The sequence below is a fragment of the Vigna unguiculata genome, chromosome 1 (assembly GCF_037176805.1).
Source record: "Vigna unguiculata cultivar grain cowpea cultivar isolate G323 ecotype 2 chromosome 1, ASM3717680v1, whole genome shotgun sequence".
In the NCBI taxonomy this organism is placed as follows: Eukaryota; Viridiplantae; Streptophyta; class Magnoliopsida; order Fabales; family Fabaceae; genus Vigna; species Vigna unguiculata.
Window position 1 is genome coordinate 48911050 of NC_140792.1, and position 26064 is coordinate 48937113.

General features: G+C 32.9%; 5 protein-coding genes across 5 annotated transcripts; 2 read left to right on the forward strand and 3 right to left on the reverse strand.

The window, feature by feature from the left end:
* Positions 1–569: 569 nt before the first annotated feature.
* Positions 570–7889, forward strand: PRD1 (putative recombination initiation defect 1). Its single transcript, XM_085675946.1, has 9 exons — positions 570–1046; positions 1553–1665; positions 1771–1946; positions 2521–2829; positions 3147–4110; positions 4205–4913; positions 5761–6041; positions 6192–6858; positions 7194–7889. Exons 1-9 carry the CDS (start codon positions 597–599, stop codon positions 7413–7415), a joined length of 3891 nt encoding a protein of 1296 aa, XP_085532072.1. The 5' UTR covers positions 570–596; the 3' UTR covers positions 7416–7889.
* Positions 7890–8061: 172 nt separating this feature from the next.
* Positions 8062–10307, reverse strand: LOC114187107 (Pentatricopeptide repeat (PPR) superfamily protein). The gene is made up of 2 exons (XM_028075276.2): positions 9833–10307; positions 8062–9352 (listed from the first exon to the last, which is right to left on the reverse strand). The coding sequence occupies exons 1-2, from the start codon at positions 10217–10219 to the stop codon at positions 8195–8197; spliced, it is 1545 nt and encodes a 514-aa protein (XP_027931077.2). The 5' UTR covers positions 10220–10307; the 3' UTR covers positions 8062–8194.
* An 87-nt stretch (positions 10308–10394) lies between these two features.
* On the forward strand, positions 10395–12258 carry LOC114187190 (uncharacterized). Its single transcript, XM_028075396.2, has one exon. It carries the CDS (start codon positions 10949–10951, stop codon positions 12077–12079), a length of 1131 nt encoding a protein of 376 aa, XP_027931197.2. The 5' UTR covers positions 10395–10948; the 3' UTR covers positions 12080–12258.
* An 819-nt stretch (positions 12259–13077) lies between these two features.
* Positions 13078–15257, reverse strand: LOC146889034 (uncharacterized). The gene is made up of 5 exons (XM_085667022.1): positions 15143–15257; positions 14880–14963; positions 14548–14721; positions 13540–14358; positions 13078–13427 (listed from the first exon to the last, which is right to left on the reverse strand). Exons 1-5 carry the CDS (start codon positions 15255–15257, stop codon positions 13177–13179), a joined length of 1443 nt encoding a protein of 480 aa, XP_085523148.1. The 3' UTR covers positions 13078–13176.
* Positions 15258–18093: 2836 nt separating this feature from the next.
* On the reverse strand, positions 18094–18956 carry LOC146889035 (uncharacterized). Its single transcript, XM_085670853.1, has 3 exons — positions 18832–18956; positions 18567–18683; positions 18094–18483 (listed from the first exon to the last, which is right to left on the reverse strand). Exons 1-3 carry the CDS (start codon positions 18935–18937, stop codon positions 18197–18199), a joined length of 510 nt encoding a protein of 169 aa, XP_085526979.1. The 5' UTR covers positions 18938–18956; the 3' UTR covers positions 18094–18196.
* Between the last annotated feature and the right edge of the window lie 7108 nt (positions 18957–26064).

The following is a 26064-nucleotide window of genomic DNA, read 5'->3' on the forward strand; positions in this document are numbered from 1 at the left end:
TTCTCTATTTATGATCTTCACGAGTAATAAAGTAACAAATTTTGCTCCAGTAAAAATAGGTGTATTTACTATTGTTATTTGCTTGAAAAAAACATTAATTGAAATATAAAACAACTAAATTCATAAGAAATAAATAAAAGATTATTAAAAATACAAATGAAGTAATAAAATCCAAACTCTGAACCTTACAGCAGCAAGCCTACGCAACATTTTGCAAAAGGACAATTTTTCCTGCATCGCCATAATTTTGGCCCTGCGTTTCATAGATATGAAAAATTTTGTTTCGATATTCGAAGCTAAAAATACTTTCAAATTAGAAAGCCATTTTTTTTTATAAATACTGAAATCATTCCGAATTGGACAAATAGAAAAGGGTAAAATGAAAATTTTCTCATTCGTAGGATGCGAGAACGAAATATGAAGGTGTAGAAAGAATTTACCTTTCAAAGTTGGGCCCTTCACAGGCCCAATTGTGGCACGCAGCTCAACAGAAAGAGCTTAACTAACTACCATTTCAATTTAAAAATCAGCTTGGCGCCAAAAAAGCGAAAGCATTAACAGCAGCGTTCTGGTGATTGGTGACTACAGAGAAGAGAATGTACTGGTGCAGCGATTCACGCAATGTGGACGTTGTTGACGCTGAAGACGAGGGATTTTCAGTTTCATGTTCTCAGGGCCATCGATCTTCGTTGAACCTCCGAACTCACGACGGCGCTTCCGTCTGCCTCGTCTGCTTCTCCAACCTCCTCTCCAATCCTCTCTCTCCAACCGTCCATGTCTCCTATGCTCTCTCCCAGCTCTCTCGATCCCTCTCACTGCCTCACTTCCTTCAACCGCTTCTCACATTCCATCCTCACTTTCTTCTTTCGCCTCTCGTCGCCGCCCTCTCCTCCTTCCACGACGAACCGATCGCTGCACAGCTCACGCATCTCATCCTCGCCCTCTCTGCGTCCGCCGATCCTTCCGTTTCCCGCGAATTCGTCTCTAGGGTTTCCGATCGCATCACTTCCGGTGCTTTCGGTTGGTCTTCCCCTCAGCTGCACTTGGTGATTTCCATTTCCCTTCCACATTATTACTTTCCCTTCCGCATGTTTACTAGGTCAACTTATCTGCTGAGATTCACATTGCTACATAACTTTGCACAATAGCACGTGGATCTGTACAGAGTCGAGATGTACCATAAAATTAAAATGTTACTATAAGATGAAGAGTTTAATTCTTTATACACTAGCACCATCATTATTTTTTACTGTCAATTAACTGTTTGAATAAATTTAGCTTTCTTCGTTGGCTAAAATTAATTTATCTAATCAACTATTTCATAAATTGAAGTGTTTAAGTTTATTTTAACTTTATTAAAAAAATTAATTCATTTTTAAAATGTATTTATACTTACAGACTAGTTTATCCAAACATAACTTAAGAATCACCCTAGATATGATTACCTTTAAGGTTATCATTACAGAAGTTAATAATCTTAGTATGCATAATGTGCTAGTCTTTATATTCTAATTAAATTTTATGGATTGTTTCTACTGTTCTGAATGGACAGCTTCACTGCCTTGGGGCTCTTCTGAATTGTGAGAGGGGTGATGATCTCCATAAACACATAAAGGACATAGGTAACCTCATTTCTGTTCTTGTTACGGGCCTTCAGTTGCCGAGGTACTGTTCACACATATTATGTATTGGATGCTATATTGTGGACTTTCTGTACCATTGAATTTAAAATTTATTTCATGTGGTAAGTCCTTTGCTCGCTCGGTGCAGTGAGGAGATTCGAGGGGAGGTCCTCTTTGTCCTTTATAAACTATCTGTTCTTGAAAGTACATCAGCAGAGGGAGATGGAAGTGATATGTTGATTCCCTTTTGTCCACAGATGTTGTACCTGTTGGTCGATGTGCTCATGAAGACTCAAAATGACGATGTTCGCTTGAATTGTATTGGTCCGTTATCAAGTTTATTTTTGTTCCTTGAAAAGAAAACTTGAAACTTCGTTTTGGTTGTCTTGTTTGTTTTAGCTTTTGCCTTTCGTGAAGCTTATTTTGGACGGGTAGACTAGAGATTGACATTAGGACGTTATCTCAAAAGGATTTTGTTATTTTTCTCATGGATACTCAACTACAGAACTTCTCAGTAATAGATACAAACAAAGGTGATATAGAACCCTAGACTTTTTTATGGTACAATTACATGTTGACAATATGGAGACGAAAAACACTGACATGCATTGCATCACATCTGATGACCATTTGTATCATGAATTTCAATGGAAAGGTTGATTACCTGCTCGTATCTTTCTCTCCAAGAGTTTGCATCCTTATCCTACATCATTCGAATCACCAAAGTTGCTGGCGTAATGAACGAGTGGTTAATGTTGACAGTTCCAAGTCTGGTTAAAAGTCAGTATGGCCATAGTTCACAGTATAGATATCATTAACTCTTAGATTCTGTAGTTTACAACATAATTTTCATTCTTGTTTCTTTTATGAATGACAGTTTACATTTTTTTTTAAATAGCACTTTTGACTATGCTGGCTCGAAGAAATTTGCTCAGGGAAGAATGTGCATATGATACTTATAACATCTCTTCCAATGAAAGAGTTGACGCTAAAGAAACTGAAGATGGCACCAAGGGCACAACTCTAGTAAATCTGTTTGCTGAAGCCATCAAAGGCCCATTACTTTCGTCAGACAGTCAAGTTCAAATCGGCACTCTAGATTTACTCTTTCACTATTTGTCTTCAGTCAAAACTTCAGACTATCAGATTCGAGTCTTGGTGGAAGAAAATATTGCAGATTATTTATTTGAAATATTAAGATTGTCTGGTGAGAACCTAGTACTGAACTTGCCAAACAAGTCCTTGTCTCGCCTACATGAAAGCAATATTGATTTTGCTGTGTTGAATGCTGTCCATACTTTATAGCCTCGTTCATTGCCATATAAAACGAAACATTTGCCTTATTTTAGATTCATTTCTGATTGAATGGAATTCAAAGTTGGTTATCTGGTTCTAGTTGGTTTTATTAATCTAATTTAGTTTACCTCGACTTTTTCTATTATGTGCTTGTGAATGCGGAACTTAATTTTGACCTTACTGTTATACCTTGGTAGGTAGCTTACTTATTATTCTTTTAATGAACAGAGTACAAGGATCCAGCAGTCAAGATGTGCCTTCAGGTATTGGACCTTTTATCAACTGCTGAGGAAACTTTTAAACTAAGACTCGTTGTTGGAATTTCAACTCTTATCCCAGCATTACATTATGTGGCGGATATTCCTTTTCACCCTGTCCAGTGTGCCACACTGAAGCTCATTTATGAATGCATTTCGGAGTGCCCTGGATCTGTATCAATTTCTCAAATACAGGAACTGATTCTTGTTTTGATAAGAATGCTTGGGAAGCATTCTGATGGAGAAATGGGTATGATTCCCGAGACCTTTATAATGGTCTGCTCCGTCTTTGTGGCTCTTATAAGATATCCATCTTGTACTGGAGCTCTAGATCTGTCAAAATCAATCGGGGAAGCAACAAGACATGCCATTTTAGCTTGTCTCTCTGTCTCTGAAAGGAATGCCAACCAAATTTTGCAATGCTTGTACCTCCTTAAAGAGGCATATGCATACAGTCACGATGGAAACTCCAGTAACTCTAGTAAGCTGGAACTTCAAAGCAGTATTCTAGATACATGCAGTGCCTATTTACTGCCTTGGCTTGTAATGGGCATCAATGAAATGGAAGAGGACATTGCCCTGGGATTGCTGGAAACTTTTCATTCGATACTGCTTCTGCAGTCTAGTATTAATGCCACGGAATTTGCAGAGACTTTGATTTCAGTCGGTTGGTTCAGTTTTTCATATGAATGCCTGGGTTTGTTTACAGGAGATAGGATGAAAAATAGAATATATTTGTTGCTAAGTTCACTCATGGATTCTCTACTAGGGAATGATTCTGGACAACCAATTAGAGAGGCTATTCTACACCTGTCTCACGATCCTATCGATTTACTCTTTTTGCTTGGGCAAAGGAGTACTAACAGTTTGGATTTGCCTTCTTGTCAATCTGCTATTTTTCTGATTTTGTACACCAGTTCGTTATATGATGAAAGGTACTTACATTGCCAAAATTCGTACTCCTATTCCCCTGATTAGCAGGTCACCGACAACTATTTTCTCTAACAGTCTTCTGACTTTAATTACCAGACTTGCAGATGAGAAGTTGATTTTAGCTTCTCTTGAACAATATATTCTTCTCAATAGGAGTGATTTTCATCATCGGACCACCGATAATATGACCGTGACACGACTGGTGAATCTTTACAGTTTGTTAAGGGGTCTTGACAATACGAACTACCCAATTCACTACAGTCGAGAAGCGGAGGAGATAATATTCCAGCTCATAAACAACGGTGAATGGGACTTACTTTCAGCAAGAATTCACACAGTATCATTGAAGTGGTTGTTTCAGCAAGATAACATAATCAACTCATTAAGCCATCAGATTTTGAAATTCTGCAGAAGCTATAACATAGAAGAGACTGACATAATTATTGGAAACAATAATCAAAATGTAAATGTACAGACACTAGCAGAGTTAGTATCAACTGAAGATAACTACGGAGCTAGAATTTTTGTGTGCCTATTAGCACAGCTCTTGGAGGAAGAAAGCCATGAGTGTGACGTAGTATGTGTTCTTAATGTCGTGGCAACTATGGTTCATGCCTACCCAACTGCTTGTGAGCAATTATCTTTGCATGGAATAGCGACAACAATCAGGAGTTGGTTTTATTTGAATAATTCTTTGCCCACAACAACTTACATGTCCATCTTGATTTTGGTTTTTAACACTTTGAGTTCAGTGCATCCTCAAACACTGTCTGCTGATCAAAGTTGGGTTGCGGTAACCATGAAGGTGTGAGTAGCTGAATAAATTCAATCATTATCATGATTAGAAAATAGAAATTCCAATTTTAGGTCCTATATTCCTCTTAGAGTGACCTACTGACCTCTATTTTTTATCTGTTTAGAGCTATTTTTTGTTCTCATTTTCCTATTAGTTGTCTAGTGACCTCTGTTTTTTTATTTGGTTAGAGTAAAATTGTTGTCCTGTTAATTTACTTTAGCTTTCGACTTAGTCCCTGAATTTTCTAACGTTCCACCTTACTCCTGTTCAGAAGTGTTAGCAGTGTCGTTTGATTCAATTTTTGTTTAAAATATCATTGGAATCAAACATTAAATTTGTGTGATTTGATTTTAATGTAATACCAAATTCGAACCCATTCATACATAATATTTGTTTGTAATGATGACAGGGCACATTATTGAGTTTCGTTAACACGTTTGTCATTTAGCCCAATTTTCAAATTTGAATATGCCAGAGGACGTTAGTTACAAGATTTTAGGCTTTTAGCAGAGCCGTACTCTGTACGGTTATACATAACTGATGTGAGGAACGAGGAATACAATGTCCATGCATGAAAAATCATCTATAGTACATTATAATGGATAACAAGCCTCAAACAATTATTTGGAGATGTGTTACAATTATTATTACGAAATATTAGAAAAATATAGGTACATTCTAAGTACAAGGACCAAATGAAGTAGATTACAGCAGAGCCATTGTTACAGATGAGGTTGAAAAATACTGTGATCTGACATTACAAAAGTTTTATAACCCCCCAACTATCCCTAAACATTCTAGAAAACACAATGATTTAGTTAATGATTGTTCTCACACCACGTTACCACTTCTGCAGATGATGGAGTATTCAATTCCATCCGAAAAGGTTGATATCTTAAATGACGAAAGTCTCTTCGTTATTGGCATTCTTTCCTTTATTATGCATCTTTCCACCAAGAAAACACTTGAAGAGACTTCAAAGGCCATTCTATTTAATACTTCCATAATCTCTTTGGTCAACACGGTAATTTGTGCTGCTTCTTCGAAGGGACATGCTTTGGTAGACCACGACGAGGGAACAAGAACCGGAGAAACTTTAATATTTTTGCTTTTGCTTCATTACTTCGCCGTTAAAAGGTAAGGCGGTTGACATCAGTAATAGAAAGAAAAAAAATTTGTTACCTCTTTACTTTCTGGCCAATTGATTGTAGCATATTAACGTCAGAAAATTATATTTTACACCCCTTAATGGTCTTTTCCAAATATTTCCTAAATCTTCGATTCTAGCTTGCATGCTATCCTACCAGGGTTTGTGGATTGGCAAAGCTTCCTTGTTTCAATGAAACCATCGGAGCCACTCGCCTTCATTGGCATCCGTTGCCATGACTTGTGCAGACTCCTGCATTTTGGTTCTCCTGCAATCAAGATAGCTGCTTCTTATACTCTGTTGGAGTTATTTAACAGAATATCAGATCAAATAAACAATAATCATGAAGAGCTGAGATGTAATGTTGGGTACTTGATGTCCATAAGGAGTATATTGGAAGGGCTGGTCTTCTATAATGATCTGAGAGTCGCTACAAATTGTTGCCTCTGCCTGTCAATGATTCTGGGATGGGAAAATCTGACAAACAAAACCAAACTCTTAGAAGGGAGTAGCTGGTGTAGACTGATTATTGAGGAGATGACAGTATCTTTTGCAGCTCCTGCTTTAGCATCGCAGTCATTCATGAACACACAAAGTCCTCAAGTATTTATAGCTATAGCTGTGCTGAAACTGTGTAAAATCCCTCAGTGGATGAGATCCGTGTTTGATAGTTCAAGTATATCTGGCATACTGGATAATCTTACTGCAAGTAACTTGAGTTCGGAGATTTTGGTTTTATTTCGAGAACTACTGAAATCTAACTTCTTAAGTACAGAACAAATTGCAACTATAAATCAAATGCTCCAGGTAACTTCTTCCTTGTCCTCTATTAGGTTTCCATAGTTACTTTATGTTTATCCGTGTTTGCACTACACACCATTTTTTTCCTAGTATTTTGTAAAGCAAATTCAATTCTTTTATGCGTATCTATTTTATAAGGTGATTCAGCAAAAGAATAATGTGAAAATATTTTTTTTTACACTCATTGGAATGTGTATACCTTCGTAGGGAAGAGAAGAGAGATTGGAAGGGAACAGATAAAAAAATAAAGTGTAAAATGGGTATAGAAGTTAGAATGTGAAAAACTTATGGTCATTTAAGTTGTATATACTCCTTAGTTATGCCTTATCTAATATTTACAGGAATGCAGAAAGCGCATTTACACTAACAATGCTCAAGAGGATCTCCCAAATGAGGCGATAAAGAAGGACCTCACCGCATCGTATGATACGGGAGACATTTGTGAGTTTCTCATTGATTTAATGACATCAGAGGCATACATAGATACGGGCAGTAGAAAGCTCTTAGAAGAAATAGAGATGTTTTACAGTTCCTTGTCTGTAGATGATGGTGATTGTAGGTAGCGTTGGTTTTTGATCTAATCCATGGGACACTTGAATTTGGCAACTAACAAAAAGGACATGTCTAGAATTCGTTGACGAACTAAAAGAATGTTTCTGTGAGCCTAGACAATTAATTTCTAAATAAAATTGATTTTGAAATAGTATAAATTACATTTAGGTATTTTATTCTAAAACAAGTTAGTAATAAATCTTAATATATTTTTTATCAATACAAAACTAATCAAAATTAATTCAAAACTTAAAACCAATTATTTAACATGAACCAAAACATATGAATATATAACTAAAATAATGTTGATAATGTTTCATATGATTCTGGATTATCTAAAGTGAAACCAGACAATCTATGTAGGTATGACAATGGGGAGAATCAGATTTATGCGCAATTGATAATAATGTACGCCTATAATTGAAGTCTAAATGCCACCCAGCCATTGACCACCCGAAAGATATCGCACCAAACAGGTTGAATTTTCATATATTTCGAATGTTATGCATTTTATATTTTATATTATTACTAAATGAAAGACATTTTGAAATAGCCTTAAAATAAAAATAATTAATAACTTATAATTATACGACAATTAAGAATAATGTCCCCACTCAGGGCAATCGTTTTAAAAATGCAATCGTTTTACGCATTACATTAAATTAAAAAAAAGTAGCATTTTAATATATTTCAACATCCCAATTCAACAAGGGAAAGTGAGAAATCACTATTTTTTACATTTTCTTTACTTTCATAAAAGCAAAGATGGAATAACCAAACTGCCTTGATTTCATACAGTCATGCTACCAGTATGTTTGCTTCTTGGCAATAAAGCAATGAGATCATTGTAAGTCCATTTTTTCCTTTCTCTGTCCTCAGGGTGAAGAGAAGAGTACACTTCTTCACAGCTTTTAAGAAAATGACCTTTCCCAAATGCAGTAATGACCAGAGAATCTGTTTTCAATTCAACTACTCTGTCCAAAAGGCCCATTCTTCTCCATGATTCTAAAGCTCCTCTGCCATCAAAACCAATTCTACTGGCATCCATTACAATTCCAACAGTGACAATATCAGGCCGCACCCGGTAGATTGGCAGTTGAGACAGTAAAATTCTCAAATGCCTGAAATCTTTCATCTTCACATAAGCCAGCATGATAATATTTGCAACACCAACACTCCAATTCATCTTGGAATCTAGCATTTCTTTAACTACTATATCCATTCCCTTTTTACTCAAAAGACATGCATAAGAAAGGAGTCGGAGACACCAGACAAGATCACTCTCACCAAATGCTGAACATAAATCTAGTCCCAGGTCTTCTAGTCGAGAAAACATGTAGTTCTTGATATAAACTTCAGCCATTTTTCTAATCACATCATCCTCTACACATGTTTTTGAATTCAAGACTTTCCTGTAAACTTTTTCCATCTTTTCAACAATCCCAAATGTGGTGTAAGCCTTTAGCATTGCAACAAAGGTAGAAGATTGCAATATCATTCTCTTTGAAAGCATTCTCTGGTATAGCTTTTCCATTCTCTGGAGTAGCCCACCTCGAGCATACTCCTGGATAAGTATATTATAAGTGATATGATCAGGAGAACATCCATTCAACTCCATTTTTTTCACACACTCACCCATCTCATCATACATTTGAAATTTCCCATACCCTCCAATCAAACCATCATAGGTTTCAGAATCTGGCTCTAAGCCATATTCTTTCATCTCATCAAAAAACCGTAAAGCATCACTGAACTTACCAGCTCTGGATAATCCATGAATTATTGGATTGTAAGTGTCCAAACAAGGCTTCATACCTTGAACCTTCATCTCTTGCAATACAGATAACGCCTCTTCCATCATTTCATCTTCGCATAACAAGCCTATTATCTTGTTGTAGTTGAACTCACTAATCCGCGATTTCTCAATGTTCTTCCACATATCAAACACCTATTAATGCAACGTGCTAAGAAAGTAAGGATTCAATTCACAAAGGAAGAAATGACACTAAAAGAAGTGTCATAAAACAGGATCGATTGGAATAAACCATAAATTTGGTCCTGAAGTGTTACTCTCTCTTTCTAGGTAATTCCCAAAGTACCAAAGCTATACAAGTAAGTATCAAAGTATTCGATACCTATCAGTTTTTTCCTATGTTAGCATATTTTACTTCCGTTCAGGGACCGATGAAGGGTTTTCCAATAGATGGAAGACGACTAAGCATAATTCCTAAAACTTGGGGATTACTTACCTAGTTTTTTTCCTTTACTTTAAAACCCATTAAGAAAAAGGCTGTTACTTTACAATGAAATTGATGGTTTATTTAGAATAGAAGCAACAATAACTTCTACGCCCGGAGCAATGTAGTCCCTTTTAGGCAAAGTTATCAACTTTGTCACAAAAATTAAACATTGGCATAAGGGTCCCTACCTGAAGGATTTCGGCGAACCTTGAGGCATGTTTAAGGAACCTGACAGCAGCCCAAAAATGGTCTTTGGACCAATCTCCGTCTTGGGCGAGTATGTGGATTGGGTTGGAATCCTCCCTCTCAAGCTTTACAAGTAGGGCTCTGAGGCTGTCATGGTGATGGTAAGTCTCAACCAGAAGCGTTCTGTGCTTTGTGTCTGAAACTGTGTCAGCGAAAGGTAATCCGTGGAAAGAGGCGTGGCAAATTTGAGTGGTGAGGGATGGGAATGTGGCAAAGGGTTTTGGGAAGACGCTGCTGCTGCTGCTACATTTCTTGCTCCCTCTGCAATTGGAATTCAACTTCAACAACAACACACACTGATTCTGACTGTGAGTTACGGCATTCACCATTTTTCTTTCTTCATTTCAATTTTCAACCCTCATTTCTCCTTTTTTCTATATCAAGAACTAAACCCTTTCATCCCACCCCTAATTTAAAACATTAAAAATATTAATATTTTGAAATATAAAATATTATTCAAGAATAATGAAATTACATATTTAAACAAAAATAAATGTCTTCCTACTCAAAAAACGAGTCGTCGCGATTAAAATAAGAAAAAAATATACTGAAAGTAAAAGTGGTAACAAAAGTTTATCGGAAGAAATCAATTATTCTCGATCAGCTACGCCGTTGCCGGGAGAAAACCTCACAAGGCTTCCACTGGTGTAGCCGGCGCCGGTGCAGGGGGATTACGCAGTTCCGGCATTTTCTTCCTCCTCATCTTCCAACGCTTCCAACACAGTTTCCTTCTAGTAAATGTGCACAAAACTTAAATTTGGGTAATGTCTATCACAGTTCACATTTGATTGAATTTGAAGACTCTCCTCGTTCACACCACGTTGATTCTTTTTCCGCTCCTATTTCGCTGAGTAACTGTTCGACGAAATGCCGCAACCACGCACTTCCTCACTCCACCGTCACATTCGCTGCTCTCTCCCCTTTTGACCCTTTCCCTCCCCCACCCTCATTCTACTTCTCCTGCTCGACCGGTTGGGTGCTCCGATTCGCGGTTCTGAAAATGGTTTATCTACAATAACCATTACTCTTTCTCGTTCAATGAAACTTGATTGGTCTCGATGGCTACTTTTAAAAGCTATTTGATTTGTAGAAGAGCAGATAATCCTTTCAAAATCTCCAGATTTCGTAGCACTTGCTTTTTTTCACTAGAAGCTACATGCTGGCATATATACGGTGGCTTGAGATATTATCATTCTGGGTCAGAATGGGGTAAAAATCAGAGATTGAATCCAAACCAGAAGCCAAACAGGGTGGGGCTTTTCTGGGACTTGGACAATAAACCACCCAATGCAATTCCACCTTTTGAAGTTGCCAATAAGCTGAGAGTAGCTGCATCTTCCTTTGGGATTGTTCGTTACATGGTGGCTTATGCAAATAGCCACACTTTTAGTCATGTTCCTCAATCTGTACGGGAGAAAAGGAAAGAGAAGGAACTGTTGTATCGTTTAGAGAACAAGGGTGTCATCAAGCCAAATGAACCTTATCGTTGTCGGGTTTGTGGGAGAAAGTTTTATACTAATGACAAGCTTGTCAACCATTTCAAGCAACTGCATGAGCGTGAGCACGGGAAAAGGATGAATCAGATTGAGTCTGCTAGAGGGAGCAGGAAGGTGAAGTCGGTGGCTAAGTATTCTATGAAAATGGAAAAGTATAAGAAGGCTGCAAGTGCTATTCTCACACCCAAAGTGGGGTATGGTTTGGCAGATGAGCTCAAACGGGCTGGGTTTTGGGTTCAAACTGTGTTGGATAAGCCGCAAGCTGCAGATCGAGCATTGCAAAGCCACATTGTGGATGTCATGGATCATAGGCGGGTTGAGTGTGTGGTTCTTGTGTCTGATGATTCTGATTTTGTTGATGTGATAAAGGAAGCAAGGCTGCGATGTCTGAAGACGGTTGTCGTTGGGGACATTGATGATGGTGTCTTGAAGAGAACTGCTGATACTGCCTTTTCTTGGGAGGAAATTCTGATGGGGAAGGCTAAAAAACAGGCCGTTTCGGTTGTGAAAAACTGGAAGGATCGTGATATTTTGAAGAGGTTGGAGTGGACATATAACCCAGATGCAGATAAAAAGAAATTGGATGTGGATAATTTCATTGCTGAAACATCTGAAGATGATAATATTGAGGATACCTCAGATGAAGTTGATGAACATAAGAGAAAGATGGAAGTAAAGCGGAGTCTAATGTAGTTGAACACTACAGATTCTTGCTGCTTTTCAAATTAACACATATTCATAGTATAAAAATACTTACAAGATGCATGAAGATAGCTAGTGATTGTGCTAAGTAGATCATGCAAAACCCAAATAGCTGCTAAGTACACACTCATTCTGACTGAGTCACAGCATTCACCATTTTTCTTTCTTCATTTCAATTTTCAACCCTCCTTCCTCCTTTTTTTCTATATCAAGAACTATACCCGATCCCACGTCTAATTTAAAACATTAAAAGTATTAATGTTTTGAAATATAAAATATTATCAAAGAATAATTTCATTATATATTTAAACAAAAATAAATGTCTTCCTACTCAAAAACGAGTCATCGCGATTAAAATAACGAAAAAAATATTATGAAAGTAAAAGTGATAACAAAAGGTTATTGGGGAGAATTAAATTATTTTTTTCGCATTTATAACAGGATTAACATAATAAAAATCATAAAAAAAAAGTTATGTTTTATCTCTAGTAATTTATCATTTTATTAATTTATTTATCATAAAATGCCAAGCTCTTAATTTCTTTTTTGTTAAAACTATATAAAAGAATGATGTGTTAAAATAAAATAAAATAAGTGATAAATTCTATTAATTTATTTTACTTGCCAATGATTTTAAGTTTATTATTCACAAATAAAGCTTGTAATTTATTTAACAACTTATTAAAAATTGTTACGTAACTTATTCTTTTAACAACTTGTTAAAAATTGTCATTTGTTTATCGTTGGTCTATCAAATAAACTGATAACCAAGTCTATCCCTTTCCTACTATCGTAGTTTCTGTATATTCCGTTCTTTTAAAATGAACAAAATGGGTGAAATAGCAGTACTTGAAGTATAACCCCATTTTCCTTGAAATGTAAGATAGTAAAAAATCAGTAGCATGACATCAAATGTATACTTAGTCACTAAATTTGTTCAAAATGGAACATAAGATTGACATGTAAAGTAATAAGCAAAGATCCTCAAAACATACAACCACAGAAATCCACAAAACTAAAGAACAAATGATAAATTGCAAACAGTATATCGATGTCAAAATTCAGAGTGAAAGTGGAGACCAACACAGCTACCGACCTCCACAAAAGCAACAACATAGACATGTTGCCCAATTGAATCCTATTCCCTCTTTGTCATTTTCTGAGTTGGCATCAGTAGCAGAATTTCCACCTTCTACTGTCACACCTTCATTTGCAGATGACTCAGACTCACTCCTGCTAGAGGCATCTCCCATCGGTATCACATTGTGTATAGGCGAGTGCAGTATGATACCGCCACTGTCTGACATCTCAGCAAATATTTCTATAACATCTACTCCCCCTGATTAAATTGCATGGATATAATTGTTAGCATGCATTTGTGTTGCTGATAAAACAAAAAATAAAAATGGGTGCATGTCTGTATTCTGCTATAAAACAATGAATGTGTATACCATTAGAATCCAGGCTTCCTTCCAAACTTGCCCAACTGATATTTCCAGATGAAGGAGGTAGCACATCAGTACTTGCAGACAAATTCTCAGCAGAAGCAGTAATGTCACATTCTTGGTTTGCACTGGAACTTCTACTCATTCCATTGTCTTCTTCAGCATCTGATACTGCACTTTTATCTGCGCACTCATTCTTGTCCAAGCTCATTCCACCAGTTGTTTCAGTTCTAGGTAAACCAATCTGTTGTGAACTTTCACCAGCATCATCAGATAGCCATTTTTTGGAAAAGCGATCCATATAATTCCAATCAACCATAAAACTCAAACCATACATAAATCCTCCAGTTTGATCTGATAGTTCATGACTTACATTCATTAACGTGTCAGAAGAACTTTCTGTGCTCTCTTCACCCACAATCTCCCAGCTTTCTGTCCTCTCCATGGTACTATCCGGAACAGGTTCATCTGGAGGGAGGACCTCTCTTTCTTCATTCAATTGAGTTTGGTTGGTGAGAGCAGAACTGTCCTCGTCATCTGAATCAGAATCTTTCAACTCATCTTGCTTTGGCTCCAACGAATCAGATGAGGGTATGTTTACAGAACTCTCTGATGTTCCTCCCTCGTGATCTTTGAAATTTTCACCTTCGTTTTTGGGAAGTGCCACATCATCAGCTGCGAAACATGTTAATTTTACAATTAACTGGTTTACATATTCAGCTATGAAACTTTTTACCAGAATAGGATAGAACAGAAGAGAACAAATCTTAAGCAGCAAAAATAAAACATAAACACATACCAGTGGATTTAAAGAATGATCCGAAACTGATTTTTTTTTTTTTTAATTTCTCTACCGTATAATGCACACTTGTTTCTCAATAGGAGCATTCTTGACAATTACAAATAAAAGTTCTGGAGTATAGCAGAAGAAGAAATTCGGTCTCTGAAAAAGTGATTTAATTTAATTTTCTTTGCGCCTTACCATTTAGATCAATTCTTGAAATTTTATATTACCTATTTCCACATCAGCAGCCGCATCTTGCAAAGGTTCCATGCTTCCTGAACTTGGTGCACTGTCTGAAAAGCTTGAATTTGCATCTTGAAACAACCCATCGCCTGAACTAGTTAAATTTTCTTGTGCTCCAAGATTTTCTTGGTCCACGTTGTCACTGTCGAAGGGGTTTGAACCTGAAACAACACAACCCGTAAAAGGTGGCAGATTAGAAAACCTATGTTTTTGTAAGGCACTAATAACTTCAAGACCCCAATAAACACTGAAATGGAAAACATTCTCACTCTTTGAACCATACTATAACGTAATCTTTAAAAAGTACAAGTCTTGTTACCTTGTGAGTGGGGATCATTATCAGAAAGGTGTCCATTATCTGAAGGGTTGGAACCTTCAACGGCTCCATGATCATCATTGTGACCTGGTTTCAAGAAAATACCATAAAATTTTCTCCTTAGTTTAGAAAGAAACACAAAGAAAGAGAGAGACTTTTCAACCAAAGAAACAAGAAAGTCCCGAACCCAACAAAACCCATTAAAAGAATGAGTATACATGCATAGAAAGGAAGGGATACTCGTTTAAACGTTAAAGAAAAAGCACCTGGAGTGCGTGTGGGAGTTCCTCTCTGAGCTTGGATAATCCTATCCATTAGGAAGACGACGATCCAGACACAACGAAGAAGAAAAATATTAAGAACAAATAACAGATATACCATTTTTTTACAGAAACAAGTAACCAATATATAAAGACTATGAAAAACGTAATCACCATTCCTCATTCCACTCAACACTTATACTGTTCTCTTCTCGCAACTGTCACACCACACCTCTAACGACTTTTCTGCTGTTAGTACTTTTACAGTTGCAAAATAAAATAGAAGGAAAATTGCATTATTATGACACCTTACTTTTTTTCTTACTATCATTTTACTCTTTATTAATAAAATTTTATATTTAATAAATAAAAATATTTTTTTTAAATAAAATAATAATATTTATGAGTGCAGGAAGTATAATAAAAAACCAGTGTCAATTAGACACATCAATAAATGCAATAAATACTTAACTTACAAATGAGACATTCAAGTTAATTAGATAAATTTTGGTTACAAATATAATTACTTATAGGTTATATGGCCTTATTAGTAAGGTCAAAATCAAAAATAGAGTTAAAACATCTCTGATGGCACCATCTTATAAATCTATACAAATGTGTTAGGCACATCAAATTCTTTGCTTTCATATACTCATATATAGAGATGTTAAAATAGGTCAGGTCTGTCGGGTCGGTCTGCCAGTCCGCCGAAAAAATGGCGGGCCGAGTTAAAATATTCAGCTCGCCAACCCGTTGTAATCCGGCCCGCCTAGCCCATTAGTTTAGCAGGCCAGCTCGCCCTGACCCATCAACTCTTTTTTATATATTTTTTTATATTTAAAATTAACAATAATTAAAAAATAATACATTTTTTTTAATATTATATAAATAAATTTATATATATATATATAATAGATTTATAAAAAAAAATTATAAAAAGTTAAAAAGAGTAAAAATTAAAAAAAATTAAAAAAAAATTAAAAATTAAAAAATAGGCCAGCACCCTAAAACAGAACGAGTTATAATATTCAGCACGTTTATTGGTGGCGGGCAGCCTGGCTTGACCCGTTTTACCATCCCCTACTCATATGTCGAGTACGAGTGAAATAATAGATAATATAATAATATTTAACTTGGTTTTAAACTGTGATTTGAATCAATTATGATCGAGATTCTAAACTGTAAAGTGATATGAATCACAATAAATTCTAAGAAAAAAATATCCAAATGAATTGAAAATTTTTCAATTTCAATCAGTTATCAAATTTTTAATCAACAGTTATTATATATTGAAGAGTGCAATAATAAAAAAATGACTTTAATTATTGACAGTTGTACCAGAGATTATGAGTTTTGAAATAGATGAATTAGAAGTGTGACTCTCATCATTGATACATAAGAAGTCACAATTTGATACTCTTCACGTGAGGCAAATTGGATAAGCCTAATTGATGAGTATTAGAAGTAACTAATAATAAGCTATATATTATTAACATTGAGATAATTTACTTTTAATTTAATTTAGTTTCTAATATTATCAATGCTTTAAAACTTTACTTTTCATTTAAAAATATTATGTTGTTATTTCAAATTGCATACACAATAACTTGAAAGATCAAGTAATTATGCTTGAATTTTGTTCAATTTATTTTAAAAAATAAGCAAATGGTTTTACGTAAGAGTATAAAAAGCCGTAATTATTTAAGGCTAAGAAGCAATTAGACAAGACCAACAATGTGTCTGTTAATTTTACAGTGAAATTAAGAAAATATTTATTTATCTATTTCTTTCTTAAACTATTTTTTATTATATTAGCTCAATCATAATGAAATACAGGTTTGAAAGTTGGAAAAAGAGTCAGCAGACAGAAAAGAATTTTACCCAAATATTTCATTTCTTGCTATCCTAATTTTACTTTCAAGTTTTTTCATCTTACTTTTTATTTTATCCTTGTCTATCATACCATTACATTATATGTATCAGATTCTTTCTATTTTTTATTTTACTTTTATCTTCTTCTTTCTACCACTTCTATCAGATGTATACAAAAAATGAAGTGTACCTTTACTTTTGTGGAAGAGAATTAACAGACATAATTTAATAGCTACAAAAAGGAGCAAAATTGTGCTAGACGCAATGATCATCAATACCCAAAGAAAGCAAAATGGAAAACGATACATAATAACATATGAACACAAAAATCAGTTTCAATACAGTATTTATAGTACAAATATTCGTATACCATTACAGTAGAATGAGAGTATAAAAGTAGAAAAAAAATGCAAATGAACATATTTTAATATTGTGATAAATTATAGTCAACGCGATTAAAAATAAGGAAAAAAATATACACAGAAAGTAAAAGTGAGGATAACAAAAGTTTATTGGAAGAAATAAAGTATTTTTCGCAGGATTAAAATAACAAAAATCATAAAAAAATATGTTTTATCTCTAGTAATTTATCATTTTATTAACGTATTCTTTATGACTAAAATGCCAAGCTCTTAATTTCTTTTTTGTTAAAACTATATAAAAGAATGAGGTGTTAAAACAAAATAAGTGATAAATTCTATTAATTTAATTTGCTTACCAATGATTTTAAGTTTATTTTTCACAAATAAAGCTTATTGCTATTCTTCTTAGTCACGTAACTTATATTCTTTTAACAACTTTTTAAAAATTGTCATTTTCTTTATCGTTGAACTATTAAAGAAAGTGATAAGCAAGTCCACCTTTTTGCAGTATTGTAATTTCTGTCTATTTTTGGTTCTTTTAAACTGAAAAAAGAGGGTGAAATAGCAGTATTTGACGTATTATAATCCCATTTTCCTTGAAATGTAAGATAGTAATAAGAAATCAGTAGCATGACATCAAAACTGTATACTTAGTTGCTAAATTTCTTGAAAATGGAACAGAAGATTGACATGTGTAACGTAATAACCAAAGATCCTCAAAATATTCAAGCACAGAAAGCCAGAAAAGAGTGACTAAAGAACAACTGATAAATTGCAAACAGAATATCAATGCCAAAATTCAGAGTGAAGGTGGAGACCAAAACAGCTACCGATCTCCACAAAAGCAACAACGTAGACATGATGCCCAATTGAATCCTCCACTCTCTCTGTCATTTTCTGAGTTAGCAACAGTACGAGAATTTCCAACTTCTACTGTCACACCTTCATTTGCAGATGACTGATCAGACTCATTCCTGCTAGACCCATCTTCCATCGGAATCAAACTTTCTGAAAAGTTTGAATTTGCATCTTCAAACAACCCATCGCCTGTTAAATTTTCTGGGGCTCCAACAATTTCTTGGTCCTCGTTGTCGGTGTCGAAGGGGTTTGAACCTGAAACAACCCAACCCGTAGAACCATTCTCAGTCTTTGAACCATACTATAACGTAATCTTTAAAAAGTACAAGTCTTGTTACCTTCTGAGTGGGGATCACTGTCAGAAAGGAGTTCATTATCTGAAGGGTTGGAACCCTTAACGGCTCCACAGCTGCTGTCGTCACATGCATGAACTCCATCATCATCATCGTTGTGACCTGGTTTCAAGAAACCACCATAAAATTTTCTCCTTAGTTTAGAAAGAAACACAAAGAAACACAAGAAAGAGACTTTTCAACCAAAGAAACAACAGAACCCATTAAAAGAAAGGAAGAGATTGTCGTTGAAACGTTAAAGAAAAAGCACCTGGAGAGCTTGTGGGAGTTCCTCTTTCATCTTGGTTATCCATATCCACTAGGAAGACGATGAGCCAAAGAAGAAGAGAAAAAATAACAAATAACAGATATAGCATTTTTTTCTTTTACAGAAACAAGTAACCAATATATAAAGACTATGAAAAACGTAATCACCGTTCCTCGTTCCACTGAACTCTTATCTCATCTCTTCTCGCAACTGTCATAACGACTTTTATGCTTTTTGTACTTTTACAGTTGCAAAATCCTGATGACGACTGCCTCTATAATATGGAGTAAATAAAATAGTATCACTCTACTATGTTAATGTTGCTTTAAATTTTTTAAATATATTTATAAAAGAAAAGAAAAATTATAATCCGTTCTTTATTTTTTTTATGTAATTTAGCGTGAATTATTAATTTAAAAAAAACATATTTATTGATATAATTATAATTAATGTGAATACATTAATTAATAACTCATATTAAATCACGTAAAAATGATAAAATTATAATATTATTGTCCATAAAATAATAGTTGTTACCGTTGGAACTTACTTAATATTCAAAGTCTCACAATTTTTAGTCCCTCCTGTTCATTCATATGGAAAATATTGTTTTACACAATTTATACAAGTTTGACGACTTATTTTTTTATTAAAAAAGCTTATTTTTTGTATTTATTAAGATAGAAAGAAAATTATATAAGATGTGTGTAAAGATTTGTTCCAGTATCAAAATAATAATACCCTTCAAGTATTTATAATTTGTTACTTGTAACTTAAGAGGGGGAGCAGATACTCTAATAGTGTAACACAACTAACTTCAAAGGGGTGATATGCTGATTTCACTAAAGGCATAAAAAACATTAATATTACAATATGAAATAATATATAATATTTCATTGAGACATGGAATTAGATCTCATTTGAATTCATTTTCAATTTTTAAAATTCTAAGATTTTCCTTCAAACACAAAAACTTGTGTATATTGTTCACAACAATCTAGTTTTAAATTTCTCTATTTTACGTTTAAGGCTACTGTACACATCCATCAACATCTTACTAATTTTTTAAAAATGGAGAACTTACTAATTTTCATATTTCATTTCTTTGCAAGTATTTTATCTCCTCGTTCATAACATTCTTCCATATAAAGTTAGATAAAGTTTCTACGCACTACTAAGAATAGATACAATAAATAATTGACTTATAAATATGACATTTGAGTTAATTAGACAAGTTTTTGTTACAAATATAACTAGAGATGGCAAAACGGGATTGGTCCAAAAGACTAGTTCGTCAGCCTGTGTTAAAAGAGATATTTTAGATTGAAGATTTTAATCCGTCAGCACATTCTAGCCCCTTCCGTCCACTCCGTCAATTTGATGGGTCAAAATACGGGCCAATCTTTAACCCGTTTTAAAAAACTAAAATAAAATAAAAGTAATTAAAAAGATTAATTTTTTATATTATATATTTTAAATGTATAAATATATAATAGTATTGTAGTTTAAATCATTAACACCTACAAATTAAATTTCAATTATTAGTTATAATTCAATAGTTTAATATGTAAATTTAATAATTATTTTAATTTATCTAATTAAAAATATTAACTAAGAAATTAAAAGTTTAAAAAATAAATATGTCTTTAATAAGAATTTATATGTATATATAAACAAATTTTAAAAATTAAAAAAATTAAAAAAAAAAGTGGACGCACAGTCCGACCCATTAACCTGTCCTATACGGGACGAGTTGTGATTATTGACACATTTCTATTTAACGGACTAGTCTAACCCGACCCGTTTTTGACGAGCCACATACAGGTTGGGCCAAAACAGGCTAGACTAACCCATTTTACCACTCCTAAATATAATTACTCATAAGGTATACGATTTTGCTAATAAGATCAACATGATAAATAGACTTAAAGGATACCTTTAATGACACAATCATGTAAAATTGTTTTTATTGTGTTAGATTCTTGAAGAGCTTTAATTTGAACTCATTATCAACTTGTTGTGAAAGAAAAGTTTGAATGTCATGATAATTCCCTACTTGAATTCCATACCAAAAGGAAAAATACATTAAGGTTTCACGAAAAACTGCATTTATAAAAGTAAACATTTGTTTGGATTGTAAAAGGGCGAGAGGAGAGAGTTTAGTTCTTCGATGCTTACTACTATATTTTAAGAGATTGAAGAAGTGTTTTATTCTCACGAGACCTAGACGGTGTTTGGTTTTATTCTCAATTATTTTTGCAAAAAGTTTCCAAGTAGTCCTCCAACTTCATTTTTCATTTTTAGACTTCATCAATACTTTAGTCAATGACCCAAAAAGGAAAAAAAAAAAAAACTTCTGATTGAAATTAAAGAAAAATGAGTTGTGTGACTCTTTGTAGCCTCACAAATATCGCAATACAAATTTAAAATTTCAAGTCGATCCAATACATTTGAAAATAATTTTTTAACGTAACTAAAGAATTCTCGTTTTTTAATTTTTACTCTACATTTTTACGAAATATTAACTTTTTATGATAAAAATATAAATTTATTATAATTATATTTATAAAAATAATTAAAAAATTACTTTTATAATTTTATTATAAGGAATTTATATTTATTTTGTAAAAAAAATATTACATAAAGCTATTTTAGTTTTAAAACGTAATTGAATAAAAAAAACAGTTATTTGAAAAAAATATAAAAAGAAAACAAACAAGGATAAAATTGGCAATGTATTTATTTTAATTTAATAAATTGTTATTTAGAGGATAAAATAGAAAATAATATGTGTACAATAAAAGGTTTTTAGATAGTTATTTTAGTTTGAAAAGTAATTAAGTTTTTTTAAAAAAAACAATTAAATTTAAAAGAAATATATTTATATTTAGAAAAAACAGACATTTATAGAATAAAATTTCTAACGTAATTATTTTAATTTAAAAAAGTCATTTTTAAAAATAAAATAAAAACAAAAATGTGTATACCAAAAAATCTCTTTATATAATAATATAGAATCATAAAGCATCGTATATATAAATATGGAAAACTAAACAGCATTAAAAGAAAATGTGTCCATATATGTTATGGAATAATTAGTTGATAAAATTTTACATCAAATGTGAATTAGCAAACATTATTTAATATTCACATAATTATGAATGTTATTTATATGTATATAAATATTAAATAAATAATTGAAGAATAAGTTATGATCAATAAAAGCATAATATTGCCAGGCTGGAATTGTATTTTCGGTAAATAATCTTAAATTTTAATTCATATTGCATAAAAAAGACAAAAAAAAAATCAACCTGCAGTTGGTATTTTGATTCATTTAATTTTTTTATACCAAAATAAATAATAAGGCAATCTAGCTAAATAATCATACAATAACAACACGTGGGATTCTCGTAAATAATCAAAGTAATTCAATAATTAGCTTTTACTGGTTTTATAAACCTAAAAGCATAATCGTAAATGGAGTTATTTTAGGTTTTTGGATAGTTTGATCTAATATAAGATAAATTCCTCTAAAATCACATTGAAAATGCTTGAAATAATTTGCGTGGCTTACACATGTAATAATTTTGTTTGAAACATTCATAATATATTAATATGTTACTAAGTAGTTAATATAAAGTATATTTACAAATTACAAAGTCATTATTGTTAACCATTGTAAAAATCTAAGAAAAGGAAATGTTAATAATAATGATGATTAGTATTTTTTTTCTCTTAAAATTAGGAACACTATTCTTTTATCAGTCATATAGATGTACTCTTATATTTATAGTCTCCAATCAAAATCTAACCTCGTAGTAGAAATTATTTTTCCATATGGATAAGGAAAAGAATATTCCTATTTAAAAATTGATTTTAATATTATTCTCATTTTCTCTTTATTGAAGTAATATAAATTTTAAACCGTTTTTTGTTGATTTGAAGAGTTGGATAATGTTGGCACGGACCCACTGGAACTGTGACCGATACGTTGCCGCGCTTACTTGCGGCGTGGGTTTGAGTTAGGTTTTGGGTGCACACTCTGCCTGTGCTACCTATTCATTATTCATCAATCCTAATCATTCAAAATTATTGATTCAGCTGTATCCTTCCCATATTCTCCAACCAAACCCTATTTTTTATTTTATAAAAGATCAAATTATTTAATGTCTCAAAAACAAATTTAATACTCTACCAATCTCATCTTATTTATCCTCATTTTATAAAATACATATATAAATTAGTTAAATTTATGGAGACCTAAAAATATTTAAAAAATTATTGTTTTTTAGCTGAAGAAGAGACAAAGGCCACCGATAACACCCATCACACGGTTCTTGAAAAAGACTGAATATGTAGTTGTGTCCACCGCAAGTTCACGATTTCACAATATCAATAATTTGTTAAAAATATATACATTTTAAAATAATAAATTCGTCCTTTTTATTAAATTCTATACTTTTCCCTCCCCTCTTCTTTATTTAATCAAACAAATAAAAATTATTATTTTATTTTATTCTGTTCAAATCCATTAATCTAAAAAATATAAAATTTTACATGAAACTTATTCATAATTCTATCATTTATATTTTTCCCTTTCTTATATCATCCTATATATACAACAAAGTCTGTGTTTAAGGTACAGAGAGGAGGAGTGAAAGACGAAAACTCAAAAACCCCCAAGATTTTTTTTTTCCATATACATCAAATCTGTATGAAACACATTACTTGAAAAATTCACAATGAGATTAAGAGAATATTTGAAAAATATCATTCTTGCCATTTAAGTTAGACAAAAAAAGTTGTTTATAATTTCAACTGTTCGGTTAATAGTTGGAAGTTGTTAAAATGATGTTTAAAAAATAGTTGTTTTATGATTTAAAGATTGGATCAAATATGGTTTCATATAGAAAGTATACATTTTTTTTTGTTTTAGTACAATTAAGAAAAAATATTTTATTTTTATATTTACACTATTAATTTTTAATTGTTTGAGCCGTAAAATACGTTTAAGTGATATATGTATTAAAATTTTACAGCTGATACGTGACATATTTTATTTCTAAAAGATTATGCTATTGAAACACATATCATATATAATTATTTTTTATTTATAAGAATAGTTTTATATGGAGAAAGAAAGTAGAGGTTGGTGACTTCACGGTTTCAACAGGAAACAATTTAAAAAAATATTATAAAACTTTCTGAACAAGTCTTTCAATTAATAAGAGTAGAGGGGCGCCAATTAAATAATATATCAGGTTTGTTTTATATTGTAAGCCATTAAAAAAATTGAATTGGAAAGCTTGTATTTTTGTGGTATTACGAGTTAAGTATTATTTTAAATAAAAAGATTAATGACGCTGCTAGATTAACATAGTTTCCGTGAGCTCAAATTCTCTAATGCAACAACAATTATTGGTAAAGTTAGAAGAATTAAAAATACGTGAAAAAAAATGGTAGAACAGAAATAAACTTAGTACTCTACATGATTATTTTCGAATGATGAAAACACAAGACTACTACCCTACACGACATCAATGACATACTAGGTATATAATGTATTGTTTTATATGCTAATTTGAAACGTGTCATTCTTCTTCAATCATACCACTGTGCTTACAAATTAAATTGTACTATTATCAATTTCATGCATTATTATCACCATCACATGCTATAATTAAGTGATTCAGAAAAAAGGGTCTCATCACTGTAAAGTATTTTCATTGTATCTGCATTATTATCTGCATATTCATCATTATCAGCAAATTTTAGTTGCATCCAGCAATATCACTAACTACTAATTATACACTATCATCTCATTCTATAATCAATTCTTCCATCAAAAATCTCAACCCACCCAAAACCCCAATGCTTCAATAATACAATGAAGAGAGACCGATTCTCATTCCTCAAACCCCAAAGTTTTTTTATTAAAAAGGAAAGCAAAACATTATTGCCGAAAGCATCAATTATATGTAACAACATTGTACTCGCATTCTTGTTTTCTTACTAAAATAAAAACAACAAACAAATTAAGAAACACGCATGCTGGAAAAAAGGAAGAGGTAATTCAATTTCCCAACAACCCTGTGTACATTATAATCTTTTCCATTATGTTCAAACTGCTACATTGTATAGGAATTAAAATACATTTAAGTAAGGTAGCATCATTTTAGAGGTTATTTCGCAGGAAAAGGTTCAAGATTCTGTCTATTGCCAGCTGGATTCCCATAAATATAGCTACACATTAACCCATCCTACACTGTTTCAATTCAAATTATTCATAGCTCTATTTTTAATACAAAATATCTAAACCAATGCCAAATATGTGTTTCTTTCTCTTTGTCATCACAATAATTTGCCCTGTGATCGATCACTACCACAATCTCTGACACTGTACGGCAATGAATAGTGTTCTACCTTGTGTGATCTTATCCAATGTTTAGTTGAGTTATCTGAAAAATGTATCGCTATCAGGCGCAGCTTAATCATAGTCACGTACTACAAAAACTTCACATTAATTAATTAAAAAACAATATTACCAAGATAAATACGTTCATATAGAGTCATTTTTTCTTTTCTTGGTTTTCTTTATTTGACATTGAAAGTTGTTGTGAGTAGTGAATATTGCAACGGGACAAAATTGAAACCCAAAGCTGAAGCTATGTGTGTGGGTGCAAGAGTACGAGTACCAGCTAAGGGATAACCACGCCATAACACCATTGTAGGTCTCGTGAAGTTCTGAATACTGTCAGAAACCTTTAAATTCATTAAACTTTCAATGGAAGGGTGTGTGTGTGAGACAGAAGCATTTCTCCTGCCACGTGGCATCATCTCAGACGATTCACAATGCATTATTACAAGACCCATGGAGAAGTAAAATACTACTTTTTGCTCTTATATTCGCCTTTGATTCCTTCCGTGATAGCACATCCAGTTGGCATCCACCGCCTCAATTTTCTCATAATTTCGTTTTACTTTCCTAATCATGATTTGCCTCTTCACTGAACTCATAACATAACATAACTCAAAAACACGAATCCTAACGTAATTAATAATCTAAACTTTCAAACAAAAGCTTCCAGCTTTCAAAGCTTGCAAAGCTGGCTCCAGTAATCAATTCTCACGCGTCCCATCATCCATTCCCACCATACGCAACACAATCCATATTCCAACTCCTGTTTCCCTCACCTGTCCCTTCTTTATCACATATATATATACGCATCTCCT

Bases quoted from the DNA above. Each gene is read 5' to 3' on its own strand.
- PRD1 (XM_085675946.1), top strand. From the start codon at position 597: ATGTACTGGTGCAGCGATTCACGCAATGTGGACGTTGTTGACGCTGAA. The intron at 1,666-1,770 runs GTACTGTTCACA...CGCTCGGTGCAG, and splicing joins ACGGGCCTTCAGTTGCCGAG to TGAGGAGATTCGAGGGGAGG. The intron at 4,111-4,204 runs GTACTTACATTG...TTTAATTACCAG, and splicing joins AGTTCGTTATATGATGAAAG to ACTTGCAGATGAGAAGTTGA.
- LOC114187107 (XM_028075276.2), bottom strand. From the start codon at position 10,219: ATGGTGAATGCCGTAACTCACAGTCAGAATCAGTGTGTGTTGTTGTTG. The intron at 9,353-9,832 runs GTAGGGACCCTT...TTGCATTAATAG, and splicing joins GGTTCGCCGAAATCCTTCAG to GTGTTTGATATGTGGAAGAA.
- LOC146889035 (XM_085670853.1), bottom strand. From the start codon at position 18,937: ATGCTATATCTGTTATTTGTTATTTTTTCTCTTCTTCTTTGGCTCATC. The intron at 18,684-18,831 runs GTGCTTTTTCTT...TCTTGAAACCAG, and splicing joins AACTCCCACAAGCTCTCCAG to GTCACAACGATGATGATGAT. The intron at 18,484-18,566 runs GTAACAAGACTT...GGGTTGTTTCAG, and splicing joins CAGTGATCCCCACTCAGAAG to GTTCAAACCCCTTCGACACC.
- LOC146889034 (XM_085667022.1), bottom strand. From the start codon at position 15,257: ATGGTATATCTGTTATTTGTTCTTAATATTTTTCTTCTTCGTTGTGTC. The intron at 14,722-14,879 runs GTAACAAGACTT...GTGTTGTTTCAG, and splicing joins TAATGATCCCCACTCACAAG to GTTCAAACCCCTTCGACAGT. The intron at 14,359-14,547 runs GTAATATAAAAT...AAAAAAAATCAG, and splicing joins GGCTGCTGATGTGGAAATAG to TTTCGGATCATTCTTTAAAT.
- LOC114187190 (XM_028075396.2), top strand. From the start codon at position 10,949: ATGGCTACTTTTAAAAGCTATTTGATTTGTAGAAGAGCAGATAATCCT.